The sequence below is a fragment of the Vigna unguiculata genome, chromosome 4 (genome assembly GCF_004118075.2).
Source record: "Vigna unguiculata cultivar IT97K-499-35 chromosome 4, ASM411807v1, whole genome shotgun sequence".
Classification (NCBI taxonomy): Eukaryota; Viridiplantae; Streptophyta; class Magnoliopsida; order Fabales; family Fabaceae; genus Vigna; species Vigna unguiculata.
Window position 1 is genome coordinate 24,167,575 of NC_040282.1, and position 16,989 is coordinate 24,184,563.

General features: G+C 32.6%; 1 protein-coding gene across 1 annotated transcript; it reads right to left on the reverse strand.

Moving 5' to 3' along the window:
* Positions 1 to 14,896: 14,896 nt before the first annotated feature.
* Positions 14,897 to 16,488, reverse strand: LOC114182414 (ribonuclease 1-like). The gene is made up of 3 exons (XM_028069284.1): positions 16,183 to 16,488; positions 15,576 to 15,771; positions 14,897 to 15,307 (listed from the first exon to the last, which is right to left on the reverse strand). The coding sequence occupies exons 1-3, from the start codon at positions 16,426 to 16,428 to the stop codon at positions 15,060 to 15,062; spliced, it is 690 nt and encodes a 229-aa protein (XP_027925085.1). The 5' UTR covers positions 16,429 to 16,488; the 3' UTR covers positions 14,897 to 15,059.
* Between the last annotated feature and the right edge of the window lie 501 nt (positions 16,489 to 16,989).

Below are 16,989 nucleotides of genomic sequence, written 5' to 3' on the forward strand. Positions count from 1 at the left end.
TTTACTGGGATATGCTCAGCCATAATCAAGTGGCCCTGTCCAGCTTACGAATGTAATGCATAATAGCCGCATAGGCCGAGATATACAGGCAAGGGTATTCAAGTGACATGATATATGGTGGTGCACAATAAACAAGGAGTCATGTCACCATGTCCGTTGGATTGAAGAGATCTAACTGTGGGCGTTCTCTGCGATAACTTCATCTAGTGGGTTTTTTGTTTACTATAAAATCAATATACAGATGGAGTTTTTTGTTTAATCTGTAAATATTTAAACTTTTTAATCAGTTCTTATTATAGAGATGGCAAAGTATTTACATGGTGTGAATTAAAATAAAATAAAATAGTGACGTAAGAATTAAATGGAGTTTTTTTTTTATAAAAACTAAACAAAAGATTACATAAAAAATATCAAATGAGTAATTTTATGATAAACATGTAACTAACATTAGTCTCCTTATCAAATGAGTTAATGTCTCTTTATTATTTCCTTGCCTTGTCGGAGAAAGAAAGAAATGGAGACAACCTAGTGAGGCACGATGCTTTGAAAAATGTTAGAAAATTATGAATTTCACGTTTTTGTGTTGTGATTATAAAAAATATTACTAACCGAGCACCACTTAATTGCAATGAATTGATTGTTGAACTCTTACTCAAGTATTAAACATTCAACCAATGAGCACCACTGTCCTAATAAATTAAGGTTCCCCCACCCCACCTGAGATCATTCATAGTTAAACACTTGTTAATTTTATTCTTTCTTACCCTATCTTGTTAGTGGCAGACCCGCAAGCATACACGTAAACGAGGTTAATGGAGAGAAAACAAAAGACAAAAGAATTCTAAAAGTATAAAGTGGAAAATATCTTACAATTTGTTTAATGGATAATAATCTTGCTAGTGAAGTGTGATAATCATGGGTTAGGTTATCAATTAGTGGTAATGATGGCTGCAATGCTTTATATCTAATACTATTTACAACAAGATTTGTTTTTCTTTAATTACTTCATAAACAGTTTTATTTATTCGTTTAAAATTGTTTTCTTCAATTTATAGTTAGGTGTTTTATTTATTCAAATGTTTTTAAATTCACTCTAATTAGTTATTTGTTAACGTTGCTATAAATTATTAACAATTTTAATAAATGCTAAGGTTAAGTTGACTCAAACTTAAATCTGTATAACATTATGCTCTTTTGGTCATGATAACATTTCTCATAATAATTTTTGTAGAAGTCCATAAGTTCTTTTGCATAGTGAGGATACGATGAATTATAAATAAAAGAGAAGAAAATAAATAAAAGTACACCATTATTAGAAAAATCACTAAATGAATGATAAAAAATATTATTATATTTTTTGAACTTGTAATATTTAGGATTTAATTTGTATTATTTTAGGTATAATTAGTAATGTTTATAATGAACTTATCTAGACTTTGTGAAACCTATATACGTAGAAGATATAAGAGGCAAATAACACAAGGTAAGGAAATGTAGGAGAAAGAAACACATTAGAGTTCAATTTGAAGTTCAATTAAAGATCATAAACTCAATCAAGGAGTAATAAGTGAAAGGCACAAAACACTAGTGCAAAGCTACAAACACGACATAGATTTTATAGAAAATGTTGTGAATTTTTAATTGGTGGCAATTTTGTAAACTTTGGTAAATTTTGTATCATTTCCCAATAGAGTTGTACAACTCTTGTAATTAAGAATTCCATTAGAAAACAAATTTCACAAAAACAAAAATTAAACAATTTTTTGTACTTTTATCAAACATATATGCAATAATATATGATAAAGGTTTCATTGTGATTGAGTTTCATAATTCAATTCAACGAAAAAACACTAAACAATATACTTCGAAATCTTTCTCTCACATTCACTCATTTTGTAACAAGTTTGATGTTATGAATGATAAATGTTCCACATCTATGTCTAACATGTGAAATCTATTATAGTTGTTCTATCCCAATGCAATTAATCTATTAGTTGTTCGTAACTCCCACATATGCACTCTAGAATATGTAGTTAAAACAAGAATAGAACAAGAGTAATAAAGAAGAATTATATTGAATAGGAAAATTCACAAAAAGCTAAGAATAATTACACCCAAACCCCACGAATAAGGGAGTCATCTACTCCTTAACATTTTGAATACTAGATTAATGATGGAGATGAAAGTCCCTAGCCTTCAAAATGCGCATTTATCTCCAGAATGTGCTTCTAACTTCTTTCCTTTTAGGTCAAGTGTTTTTCTCCCAAATAGAATTTTATTTTCCTCTCTCCCCCAAAAGGTGGTTTCCCCAAAAGGGATGTTTATTTCCCAAAAGGGTTATTGATTTTGACCTCTCTCAAGCACCTTATTTAAAGATTTTTCAAAACTCACAACTCGTAGAGCAACTTCACTCGCTGGAATAGTTATACATAATTCTTTCGCTGAAAGGACCTTCGTTGGATGAGTGGCTCGAATTAGACTAGACCTACAACTTTGTACTTGATCTTTTACTAGAGTAACCAAGTTTTTTAAATATCTCTCATCTTACTGATAATTGAATCTTGTGAATAATTTTTTTAATTTCTTTGATATTTTCAATTATTTGCAAAATATTAAATATATAAATGAAATATTTATTTTTCTCCAATTTTATTAAATAAAACCTAAAATATCTAAAAAGATAATAATAAAATAATATTAAAAGATAAAATGAACAAAAATAAAACATGATAATACCAATTATCATCTGCCGAATTGACTCATAACTTATGGTAGGACATCTAACTAGAGAATTTCATGTCAATGATTCATTGCTACTTCAATATTATCATATGGTAAAAAGGGTTTTTTGAGGATTTTAAAGAAGTGAAGATCCGATACAAGACTTGATCAAGATGATGTCGTATTTTGGGGCAGACATCACCACGACCCTAAGTAGAAAGATTGCCTTATGAAATAGGATCGAGATAGTGTTATCTCTTGAGATAGATACCACCTCGGCTATCATTAAGGGCGTCATTAGTAATAGAAAGTTAAGATGGTTAATATTCACATTACAAAACCTAAAATTATCCTAAGCCTAATCCAACCCATTAATCATAGGCCCATGAGAGAGGTATAAAAGGTGTTGTTCGAGGTAAGGTGACTTATTAATTACCATAGTTATTGTGTCTACCAAACTATTGACTTGAGCGTTGGAGTGTTTTAAAACCCTTTCCTCAACATTCTATTATAAGAGGAGTAAACATAAGGGTGGACCATAAGTGCGACAGGGGAGCCACAACTCCCCCAACGATTTTTTATTTATTTTATTTTTTATATATTTTAAAAAATAATATTTATATATTATTATTTTATTTATATTAATTTCAACAATTTATTTTATTTTATTTTCTATATATTTTAAAAAATATATATTTATATAATATTACTTTATTTATATTCATTTAGTTTGAGAAAGCTTTTCTAAAATTTAAAAGTCACGTTTTCCCTCTTTATTATAATTTTTTATGCTTCTTTATTTGATTTCTCTATTTGTCGTGTCTTCATCTCTTTCTCTCCTCTTATTTCCATCTCAATTTTCACCATCAATTCCTTATTATTTTTAAAATCAAATTGCACTATAGTAAAATTAAGGAGTTAAGGAACATTTTGGACTGAACAATTTATTCTTTTGGGTAAGTTAATTTTTTAACCTTTTTTTCGAAGTAATATATTTTTCTCTTATATGTGGCTTTTCTACGCTATAAGGACATCTCTATCTATTAAAGATCATAAAATCATACTCTAATTATTGATCAAATTCTTATTTGTGTAGATAGAGCTATTTTAGGCTTTGAAGTTGTGTAAGGGAAGAGCAAGATTAGGAATCTACTCTAAGGTAAGGGAAGCTAATCATTTAGAAGTTATTAGTTTTCTTAAAATATTGAGTCTTGCTTTTGAGATTTAATTTGGGGTATTCATAATTTTATCTTTTTATAAATAGGTGAGAGGTGACAAATTTATATTAGAAAAATTATGGTAAAGAGTAAAAGAATTTATTCTTTTTTCAAGAGGAAGGCTTGTGATGAAGATGAAAAAAATGTATCTACGTCATCTAAAATTGAGAAACTTCATGAGAATCCAAAAATTGAAGAAAATAAAAAAGAACTCTCTAAGGTTCCTAAAGTTATATATAATGAATTTGAAAATGCTTTAAAATGTGATATGGGGAAGCATATTCAAATTTGGCAATACCCACCAAATCAAATTGATGAGGTACGAAAGACTTATCTAAAATGGGGTCCATATCAAATGTTTATAGAAAATTATTTATTGTCTGGAAAAAATGATCATCCAAGAAGATTTTAGTACACATGATTTAGCTTATTTCCTTCATGGTTAGAGTATTCATCATTAAAAGATGTTGCATATTGTTTATGGTGCTATCTTTTAGTAAAAATCCAAGCAGATGACTTGACTCAGATGTTTTTATTGTTACAGGCAATTGAGTTGATTTTCATTGAAAGGATATTGCAACTAGCTTCAATTCTGATTCAATTATTGAAGATTTTAAGTCATTGAAAGAATGTAGAGGAGAATTTTGACCAAAGGTAACTTTTGTTTTTTTTAATATATTATTGTTGATGATAAATTTTATGTTACTCTTTCATATATATATTTTTTTTAACATAAAAAATTATGTAAAGAAATAAAAAAAATTAATTAAAAAAAATTATATATAACAAATATAATTTGATTCTCCTAAAATTTTTGTTCAAGTTTCGCCATCGAATAAACATCTCAAATCTTGTAAGCAGCCCTCCAAGAACATATGTTAAACAAGTGTAACATTTCTTCTTTTTTATTTTTAATGTGAATTAGTGTCTTTCTTTCCTAGTCTTGTCGGAGAAAGAAAGAAATGGAGATAACCCACCGAGTACGTGAAATGTGAGGCACGATGCTTTGAGAAATGTTAGAATATTATGAATTTCACTTTCTTGTGTCGTGATTATAAAAAATATTACTAACGAAGCACCACTTAATTGCAATGAATTGATTGTTGAACTCTTACTCAAGTATTAAACATTCAACCAATGAGTACCACTGCCCTAATAAATTAAGGTTCCCCCACCCCACCTGAGTTACCCTATCTTGTTAGTGGCAGACTCGCAAGCATACACGTAAAAGAGGCTAATGGAGAGAAAACAAAAGAAAAAAAACTCTAAAAGTATAAAGTGAAAAATATCTTACAATTTGTTTAATGGATATAATCTTGCTAGTGAAGTGTGATAATCATGTGTTAGGCTTTTGCAATATGAAATAGTGGGAATAATGTAAACAATGTTTTCTATTTACAAGATTTTTTTTCTAGAATTACTCAAAAAATATTTAAGTTTTGTTTCCTGAATTTATATTACTGATTTTATTTATTTGTTCAAATTTTTCCAAATTAACTCTAATTAGTTATTTATTAACAACACTGTTGCATTAAATATTTAAGGAGAAATGGTTTTTCAATTCTTTACGTATTTACAATTTTAATTATGGCCAGGGTTTTTCAATAAAGTTTGAATCAAATTACGGGTAAATCCATATCATATATTCTTAACAATATGCTCTTTTGATCATGAACACATTTGTCATAATACATTTTATAGAAGGCCATAAGTTCTTTTACATTATGTACGATGAATATAAATGAAAACGAAGAAATTAAATAAAAATACGTAATTAATCACTAAAAGTATGATAAAAAGTGTTATTATATTTTTTGAACTTCTAACCTTTAGTGTTTAAATTTTATAATTTTAGATGTAATTAGTAATGTTTATAATAGATTTATAATTTATGAAACCTAAGTAGAATATATAAGAGGCAACTATAACATAAAGTAAATGTAGGAAGAAAGGAACAATATTATATTACTGTCTTGTTTGAAGTTTAGGCCTACAAAAAATAGTCACTTTGTGATGCATAATTTGCACTGAAATCTTCAACTGTATAGAGACCCAATCTTCAAATTTAAATTACTTTTTGTCTTCCTTCGTTAGTCTATTTGGAATAAGCTTCACTATTTTATTTTACTTTGGGCTTTGACTCACGCTCATGATGTTTTCTCACAAATTCAGTCTTAGTCTTTGCATCTTTATGTTTTAAAATAGAAATGTTAGTCATGTAACAAGTCTAATGGAGTTTAATCCATACACAATTTCAAATGGACAACAATTAGTTGTGTTGTCGAGAAGTGTAAGAAAACTAAACATGACCTAAGACTAAAAAATTATAACCAATAGTAAAAAAAATAAATGAGACTTTAGTGTAGCTGGCTAGTGTATCTATTCGGTAAGTATGAGGTTTCCGATGACGGATTTTTACCAAAATTTTTGGGAAGGCAAAATAATATACTTAAAATTTATATATTTAATATTATGACTAATTCAATAAAAATAAATACATAATCTAGTAAATTTATAATTATTAAAGAAATTACACATATCTAAAGGAATGTCTATCGTTTTTTCATATTCTTGAACTCATGATAATTGAATTATAATTAAATTTTTCAGTTAACTTTTCTCTATGTAGATAATCATATTATCTGCAAAATATTCATCTTCCATTTTACTAACATGCATTTGATTCAAAAAATATTCACAAACTTTCATTTTATTATTATGCATTAAATAACCATACACTAGTGCAGATTTGGGATTTTACCTCGCCTTATAGGCCTCGGTTATGGCGGAACCGAAGCCTATAAGGAGGCGGTGGCAATTTTGAAATTAAAGGGAACTTATAGGCCTCGGTTCAGTCAAAAACCGGTGCCAAATGCCGCTTTAGGCCTCGGGTCTTAAGAAACCGATGCCAAAGAGGGCTTATAGGCCTCGGTTAAGGAGGCCCGAAGCCAAAAGGTTGCCAGAAATTGACCTATAGGCTTCGGTTAGGGAGAAGCCGGTGCCAAAGAGGGGTGATAGGCCTCGGGTGTTAGGAAACCGAGGCCAAAGAGGGGTTATATGCCTCGGTTCTGCGTGGAACCGAGGCCATATCGTTTGATTAGGGCTCAAAAACAGAACCCCTTCTTCCTCGCGCGCGCAGCTGCCATTTCTCCTCTGCAAATTCCGGCGACCACGCGAGCCTCCTGCCACCACGCGAGCCTCCTGCCACCACCACGCGAGCCTCCACGCGAGCCTCCACCAGCCACCGTAGTCTCGTCGCGCCTCCAGCCACCACCACGCGAGCCTCCACGCGAGCCTCCACTAGCCACCGCAGTCTCGTCGCGCCTCCAGCCACCACCACGCGAGACCACCACGCGAGCTCTTGCGCCGTCTCGTCTGGCGTCCGTCCACCACCACGCGAGACCACTGCCGCTGTCTCGTCCCTCTCTCTGTCTCTCTGCAAGTGTTCCGGCGTCCCTCTACCACCACGCGAACACTTTCGTTCTTTTGCTGCAATTGTCGCGCCGCGGTTTTCTTTAAGGTAAATTTCGAACGCGTTTTTGTTTGATTTTCTGTTTTTGTGTATGTTAATTTTAAATTTTAGTTATTGTGAGTGTTAATTTGGATTGAGATAGAAATTGTTTGGAGTGTTTTGATTAATTTTGTGAAAGGATTGAGTCTCAATTTAAGAGCATTGTGTCTTCAGACGTAGAGCATTAAGTCTGAATTTAATTTAAGAGAATTGTAAAAACACTATAATTAAATAGGTAATATATGATGTTAAGGAAATTGTTGTTTTTGCTTTTATTTATTACTTATGACTTTCTCTTGTGTTTTTTGTTATCTCTTGTAGCTTTCGAACGCGTTGAATTGCATCATCTTCCAGTGTCATCTGCTCTTTTACGCGCTCCCAGGTTCCTAATTCTAATATTTTCCTATTATGCCAATTTGTTGTTTGCTTTATATATTTTATTAATTATTTGTTAAAACATGTTGTTTGTTTTTTCTTATATGTGAGTTAGCCTTAGTTTCCCGTTTGAGATTCAATACGTAAATTATGTATTGTCCCCCAGTTTTCATTTTGAAAAAATTACATTTTTTAAAATTAGATATAAGGGGATACAATACTAATAATTTAAATGTATTGAATCTTGAATTGTCCGATTGGACAGTTTAAGAAGATTAATCACTTTCTAGTAATTTATTAGTGCATATATATTTAAAATACATATCTTAAAATTCATGAATATTTGTCAATTGTGTTTTGTATTGATCTTCGGGTGCATATTTGATTGTGGTTTATAATCACTTTCATTTCGTGTATCCTGAAGGCCAATGCGAAATGCTGGCAAAATTTCGTGAAATTTAAGATATGTATTTTAAAAGTAATATGTACCAATAAAATAAGGAAAGTGAATCTTCTTAAATGGGATAGGGTCACACCTTGATTACGACGTGAGCATTGATTCAAAGATTACTGAAATTGTTCACGCAATTTCAGTATGGATCGAGATTGGATTAATTTACCACGTATTAGCGCTGAGTATGAGAATGGAGTAGAAGAATTTATAAAATTTGCGCAACGTTATGAGGGGAGAAGTGATGATGAAGTGAAGTTCAGATGTCCGTGTGTCAACTGTTTGAAAGGAAGAAAATTGAATGCAACTCAAGTTAGGGAACATCTTATTTGTGATGGTTTCCTTAAAAGTTATACAATATGGACATGGCACGGCGAATTAATACACATTCCAACTATTTCTCGATCTGAATATCTTGCCAATTCCTCCATGAAAGAGCGACGAGAAGAGCGACGGGAAGAGCGATGTGAAGAGCGATGTGAAGAGCGAGTAGAAGAAGACAATATAGAGGACATGATACGGGATGTTGGCGCAGAAGCTTTTGCACAAGCGCATGTGTATGAGACGATGTCTGTTGATGCGAAAACTCCGTTGTATGTTGGTTCAACTAAGTTCACGCGATTATCAGCGGTTTTAAGACTTATGAATTTGAAAGCGACCAATGGTTGGACAGATAAAAGCTTCACAGAATTGCTCGTGCTCTTGAATAAAATTCTTCCCGAAGGAAATACTCTACCCACTCGAAACTATGATGCCAAGAAAATTCTTTGTCCGATGGGTATGGAGTATAAAAGGATACACGCATGTCCTAATGATTGCATATTATACAGAAAAGAATTTGAAGATTTGAAAAAATGTCCAAAGTGTGGGTCATCACGGTACAAGCAGAAAAGAAACAGTGAAGATAATGGTCAAATAGAGAAGGAAGGATCTGCTTTGAAAGTAGTCTGGTACCTTCCAATCGTGCCTAGACTTAAGCGTTTGTTTGCAAATCCTAAAGACGCTAAAAACCTTAGATGGCATGCAACTGAGAGAAGATGTGACAGACTCCTTCGTCATCCAACTGATTCAATGCAATGGAAAAATATTGATCAGGAATTTCCCAAGTTCGGTGAAGAATGTAGAAATATTCGTTTTGGCTTAGCTACCGATGGAATGAATCCATTTGGTAATTTAAGTACAAATCACAGTTGTTGGCCTGTTATATTATTCATTTACAACTTATCTCCTGGACTCTGCATGAAGAGAAAATACATGATGTTGTCTATGATGATATCTGGTCCAAAGCAGCCTGGAAATGACATAGATGTATATCTCAATCCTCTAGTTGAAGACTTGAAGGTGTTGTGGGTTGATGGTGTTGAAGTATTTGATGTTGTTGCTTCTGAAACTTTCATGATGCATGCAATGTTATTTTGCACCATTAATGACTTTCCAGCTTATGGTAATTTGTCAGGGTACAGTGTCAAGGGTCATAAAGCATGTCCTATATGTGAAGAAAACACTGCATCTCATCAATTGAAAAATGGAAGGAAGATCGTGTATCTGTGCCATCGAAGGTTTTTACAAGCTAATCATCCTTATCGAAGGTTAAAGAAAGCATTCAATGGACATCAAGAGAATGACAAAGCACCAACTCCATTAACTGGCATTGAAATTCATGAAAAAGTTAATAAAGTACATCATGTATTTGGTAAAACGTCCAAGAAGTCATCTGCATCAAGCCCTTGGAAGAAAAAATCAATATTCTTTGACCTTCCATATTGGTCGAAGTTAGAAGTTAGGCATTGCATAGATGTCATGCATGTAGAGAAGAATGTGTGTGATAGCTTGATTGGTACACTACTCAACATTCAGGGAAAGACAAAAGATGGAGTAAATGCTCGTTTGGATTTGGTTGAAATGAAGATCCGAGAAGACTTGGCACCAAGGGAGGTTGGTAGGCGCACTTATTTGCCCCCTGCATGTTACACTATGTCCAGACAAGAGAAGATAAGTTTTTGCTTATGTTTAAAGAGTGTCAAGGTACCTCAAGGATACTCTTCAAATATTCAGAGTTTAGTGTCCATGCAAGACTTGAAGCTTGTTGGCCTCAAGTCTCACGATTGCCACATCTTAATGCAACAATTGTTACCTGTAGCTATTCGTGGAAAAGAAATTTATTTTGTCCCTTATCTTGCTGGGTAAGTCATTTTTGTTAACTTATGAATATAATAAGTCATTTTAATGCATAACAATGAATTTATTTTCTTATCAGGCGTCATTGGCAGTTACTTGTGGTTTCCCTAAGGGAGAACCTTGCTGTGTGGTTTTGCTCTTTGCATCGCCCTCCCCCCAACCATCTTAGACAAGTGATAGATTGGTAAGAACCTCAATATCAATCTTATGAATATGACATGTTATATAAAAATATCCTAACTTATTCCCTATATCATAGTTCAATTGCTGCACATAACATGTTGTTAGGGAGATCAACGGCTAAGGCAAAAGGTCTTGTATGGTGTTCTCTCCAGGTTTGATATTTCTATCCATATCTTCATGATTGTTTGCTTGATTTTCTTCATTAATTAATTGTAACGTTGTTAATATAATGTAGTGTAATAGACAAACCGGCTCATATGAGTGCGGTTACTATATAATGCAATGGATGACAACCACTGTGCGTGCTCGTATTACAACAAATTGGGAAATGGTAATATATATTTGAATTAAAATGAATACTTTGCAATATTTCCTTTTTATATACTAACTTAACTTAATCTATTATTTTGTAGACATTCAAGAGTCCTGCAGCAATTCTCGCAAAGTCCATCAAGTTTGGTAGGATAGCATGTGCCAAATATATAATTGAAATGTACAATACTATTGATTAGAACATGTATCTTGATTGTAAATGATTTGTAATTGTCTTTTAAATAAATTTGAATTGTGGATGTGTTTTAAAATATTTTGTTCTGGTCTATTCTGGTCTGTGCTGAACAAAATTTGCAGGTTTAAATGTGGGAATAACACCAAAACAGAAACTGCATTTAAAAAAAAACAGAGTATTAGGCCTCGGTTCATACCACAAACGAAGCAAAAAGTGTGCTTTTGGCCTCGGGTGCAGCCAAAACCGAGGCCAAAAGGGTATCGAATTTAAAAAAAAAAAAAAACACCATATGGCCTCGGGTGCAACAAAAACCGAGGCCAAAAAGAGCCCATATGGCCTCGGGTGCAGCCAAAACCGAGGCCAAAAGGGTATCGAATTTAAAAAAAAAAAAAAACACCATATGGCCTCGGGTGCAACAAAAACCGAGGCTAAAAAGAGCCCATATGGCCTCGGGTGCAGCCAAAACCGAGGCAAAAGGCAGGGTCTATGGCCTCGGGTGCTTGGAAAACCGAGGCAGAAGCGCCCTCTATGGCTTCGGTTCTTAACCGAGGCCAAAAGCTATGACCTTTTGGCCTCGCCCCAATATGCTTCGGTTCCCGAACCGGTGCAGAATATTAAAAACAACCGCTGCCAAAGGCCCTTCCTGCACTGGTGATATTATCATGTTTTCATCTTCATCAATAGTTTCTCTATCAATTTTAAAAAATAAATTTATTTTTTGTTTTTCATTAATATACCTATTTAAAAAATAAGTTTAAGACTAAAAAATAATTTATCATAATCTAATCAAAAGTTGAGAGACATAATTACTAAAAAAAACTATGATAATCAAGTTACAATTAAAAATTGACTATGAAAAATCACATAGTGCATTGTTTCTTTTTCTATATTAATAAAAAATGAATATACAAAAAGGTCATGTTAAATGTTAAACAAATAGTTCACTATCAGGTGGTGAGACAAGAGAAAGTTACCTTGTTTATTTATTTATATTTAATATAGAAGAGAAAATATGAAAAGATGAGGATAGAAATACTGATTTTATGTCTTTTTAGTAACAAAAGAAAATAAACAAGCATAAAAGAAGAATACAACATATGAAAAACTCAAAAGATGATATGAGAAAATAAAAAATATCTTAATAATTTTGTTTCTTTATATATTTAATTTTATATTTTATTATTTATTATTGTAGTTTATAAAATAAATAAAAAAACTTAATATAATTTTTATTAATTTTGAATATAATATTATTTAATTTTAAAAAAATACAAATAATTTTAAAAATTGAAATAATTTAAAAAAAATTAAATATAAAATAATGAAAAAAAATTAAAAAATTGGGGGAGGGGGGCCATGGTCCCCGCCTGCCCCTTGCATCCTCCGCCAGTGGAGGTCTTGAGTTTAATTCTCAACAATAACAACTATTATTTTGTAAAAGTCTCGCTGATTTGTGAGCCTAGCCTCAAGAATCATTTTATGGGACTGATGATTAATTTAATCTAAGATTCATAATGAAAGAAATTCAAAGACTTGGATAATTATATTGAAGAATCAAATTAAATAATTTATCAACTTATTCCTTATAAAGAAAAATCACGAAGATGTTGGTCAAGTTAATTAACTAACGTTTTAACAACTTATAAAAGATACTTGAAGAGGTTTGATACTCGTGTAAACTAGAGAAGTTGATACTCGAATAATGTGGAGAAGGTGATACTAGTTATAATCAAGTGATTTAATTAGGGGAACTTCTTAAGCAATGTGCTTGAGAAGGGAGGCCTGACCCGTAAACCGGCCCCCTTAAAAAAAACCATTATTTCATAAGGATTTGTTACGTAGCCCAAAAGTTACAGGTGAACTAGTATAAAAATGCTTTTTGTGCTTGATATGGTTACTTTTTATTTCAAAATGTTTCACGCAAAAGCGTCCAGGCTCTATTCAATCCTTCTGTTCTAGAGCCATCTCCACCAATAGATTTATTTAATCTCTCATGTCATCTACTAAAAGTAAAAGTGTCAATCGTTTACTTCTTTACCTCAGTTTATGTTTTCCTCCCCCCCCCCCCCCCATTATTCCATTATTCTAGTCTATTACTTATTAAAATCTTTGGTTCTTGCATTGGGCTTTACTCAGCCAGAGTCAGCTCGACCTTCGACCTTACCTTACCTTAACCTTTGGTTCGGACAAACTCGTCTCAACCTTCAACCTAGACTGACTCTATTTGACCTTTGACTTGTGTTTTATCGGCTTGATTCCACGACTTGGGCTAACTCAGCCGACTTTTGATGTGCGCAACTCATCTCAACCTTCAACCTAGGTTGAATCGTCTTGACCTTGGTACTGACAGATACAATTTAAACTTCAAGCAATACCAACTCAGTTTGTCCTTCATCGTGGGTTGACTTGTCTCGATTGTTTGACTTGGGTCGATTCATCTTGACCTTTATATCAAGCTGACTCATCTCAATTCTTCATACTAGGTTGACTCGGCTCGACCTTCTACCCGAATCAACTTGGCTTGACCTTTAAACCTTACTCAAATTGGCATGATCACCTTGGGTCGGGCTCACTCAGCTTGACCTTTGATCGTGGCCAACTTGGCTAAATACTTTAGCCTGAGCCGAATCGACTTGATTTTCTACCCGAACTGATTCTCTTGAAGCTTTCGTCAAGATGACTTTTGATTCTTTAGCCTTTGTGGACTCATCATGACCTTCATACCGGGACGATTTGTCTTGATTCTTTGACTCAAGCTAACTTGGTTTAACCTTCGACTCTAACCAACTTGGCTTTATTCTTTGTCTCATGTTGTTCTAGCTTGATCTTTCAGTTTGGCCCGACTCGACTTGACTTTTGTCTCGAGCCTACTTTGCTTGGCTTAGTATCATGATCAACTTTGCTTGATTTTATCCTCAACCATCTTGGTTCACTTAGACTCCCTTGATTTTGAATTATCAAAATCCAAAAAATATCCAATCTAAATGTAATTCAAATCCATTTAAATGGAAATGATTTGGATCTGAGAAAATTCCATTTAAATAAATTGATTTAAAGTAATATGAATTTTTACTATTGTAGATTGAATTTTAGAATCTGAATCTTTTACCCAACCCTAGTTCTTGAAGTTTTTCTTGCTGTATATTTGAAAACATTTTGTTTTAGTGGAAGCCGGGTAATGTTGGCAGGAAACTGGATGTAACTCTGAAAACTGAACCAACATTAAAGTCGTGTGCAATATTTCTTTCATTTCTCACTCAGCTCAATCTGCTCAACAATCATCCACTGAAGGGTTGGTTTATAAGTGTTTTTATTCTAAATTCAAAGATTTTCTAAATCGTAAAGGGAGTTCAATTTACACCTTTTGAACTCGTATCATTTTAACATCTCTAACAATCATTACCTTTAATCATGCATTAGACCTTTCAACCCTATTCGTTCCTTAATCGTCTCCACCAAGATCATATACTCCACCTAGTTCACAATGACATTGTGGGTTGGAGAGTAGTTCCAACATTTATAGACTTTCCAGTTGTGAATGTGTAGCCCATAGTGGTTTAAAGTTGAAGTTCCTAACAAAGTCAGAATCAGATAACCTTTCCAGAGTACATTTGAGTTTATTGAGTTATCCTTTACAATCAATCCGGAAAAAAAAAAAAAAACTACATATTTTTTTTATCTTTAGAATAAACAAATGATCTAGTTTATTGTCACAATTATTGTATATCATTTAATTCATGTAAAACATAGAATAAGATAACACAGTATTATCTAGTTTATTACTCAGTATATAATATAATAGAATACCACATTGTTTCACCTAGTTTATTACACTGTATACGATCTAATTTACATATTATATTATGTGGTGATCACAGAAAATGCCCATATATATAGAGGATTGTGATTGCATTATTAATTAAGATTTAGATCCGGTTGGAAGCCCGCATAGGGAAAGATGGGATCATCTTCACACCCTCTTGCTTTATTGTCACAGTCTATAGGAATTGTTCCAGACACATCAACACACTGATGAACCTCTGCAAGATAAAAGTTTCCACTTCTATCTGGTTCACACACTATGTTCACATTCACACCTAGAGCTCTTCTGAAACTTCCTAATATCCTATGCGTTGGATATGAATTTCCACTTGCAACAATACCTGAAAATTTCAACAATAAATTTTAATTAAATTTTGTGTTCCAATACACCCAAATATCCCCATATTACTTAGAAGTCAAAAGTGAGTTATGAAGGATTGTAATAGAAAAAAGTATTTAAACTGTGTAAATCTCGACTTATAATTTATGTCGAATTATAAGTTATGTGAAACTATAAGAACGAAAGAAGAATGAAAGAAGAAATAAGCTTAAAGAACACACCAAGTTAAGCTTTATTTTTTTTCTTAATTATTCATTTTTCATATATACCTGCACTTGTCAAGATTCTCTTTAGGTCATTTCTTTTTCTATTGTTTAGCGCATTCATAAAGTAGTCGTCTGGCATCATATTATAGCACGATCCAAACTTTTTCCATTGGTCCCTCCACAGGGACTTGCTCTCTATAAAATTATCAGTGCTCAGATCAGGCCAGAATACGAGTAGGTCATTTTTATTTGTCTCGATCTGCATATATGAATTAGAGAGATATTATATCTATACAAACTTGAGATAATCTTTTTGGTAATGAAAAAAAAAAACTACAAACAATAAATTGAATTACGCTATATAGATCAATTTTAACTACGATATAGGTAAAAGAAGATATTCATATGAGAAGTTGTAACTTCAAAATTAAAGACAGTTCCATGAAGGAAACTTGTACATCAAATGCTATAAATGTGATCCCAATGCAAAATTTGGATTATATGTGAACATTAAAAATACACCGATAGAAATACACTGATTTTGATATTTTAAAACACGTTAAAAAAATTATAATACTATCATAAGTGTATTTTTATTGTTCAACCGAAAAAAAAACACCAAAAATTTGTAGAGAAACTCTCAACCCATGATAATGTAAGAGACACTAACCGTACTATTTGGCAGAGTAAGTGGAGTGGGGCAATATTGCATATCTGGACCCTCCCTTTTGGTTGGACGAAGATGGCTGATGGTGAAAAACTGGGGAACAGTTTCTCTGCAACCACCTTCATGTGTCACGCAATAAGAGTTTGGCCACCTTAAGGCTAGTTCTAAGTAGTCATATAGGTTGGTCTTCAAATTTTGGGCTTCATTGTTAAGAACCAAGAATAGGAAAATCAGGAAAAACTTGATCATGTTGAAGCTCTTTTGTCTTTGGGAACTTCAGTAGGTTAGGGTTGTGGTTACTTAACCAAATCTCCACCAACCTTATAAAGAAATCTTGATCTTCACCTTCTCCACTGAAGTGACATATCGCTGATAAAAAAAAAAGAAAAAACTAAAGGGACATTATCAATTCAAAAGTTAATGGAACCTACGCCGAAATTGTGGTGTTTATTATAAATAATTGTGTTCTTGTACTTATCATTTGAAATTATATGGCTACTTAAGAGCATTTAATTGACCTAAATCTCCCTTGGAAAAATAAATGATTGGACGGGGTACTCCATCGTCTTACTGCAAATTTTTATAAGTGTCGATTTAGTTGATTAACTCTATTGAATTTATTGAAAAACAATTTGAGTTAATTAACTTTGTCCATAATGATAATGATCAATTATGTAAGACTCACTTAATTTTTCTTCTTAATGGTTAAGGGTTTATCCTAATCTGTTGGGCCTAAGGTTGATTCATAGGGTGCCCAAAACGTCTAAACCAGTTCTAACCCTCTCATTCTGTCACGCTTTGTAAAAACAG

What these genes read in the sequence shown, in the direction of transcription:
- LOC114182414 (XM_028069284.1), bottom strand. Translation starts at nt 16,428, where the DNA reads ATGATCAAGTTTTTCCTGATTTTCCTATTCTTGGTTCTTAACAATGAA. An exon ending in TTACTCTGCCAAATAGTACG is followed by an intron (nt 15,772 to 16,182) that starts GTTAGTGTCTCT and finishes TCATATATGCAG; the next exon opens with ATCGAGACAAATAAAAATGA. An exon ending in GAGAATCTTGACAAGTGCAG is followed by an intron (nt 15,308 to 15,575) that starts GTATATATGAAA and finishes TGAAATTTTCAG; the next exon opens with GTATTGTTGCAAGTGGAAAT.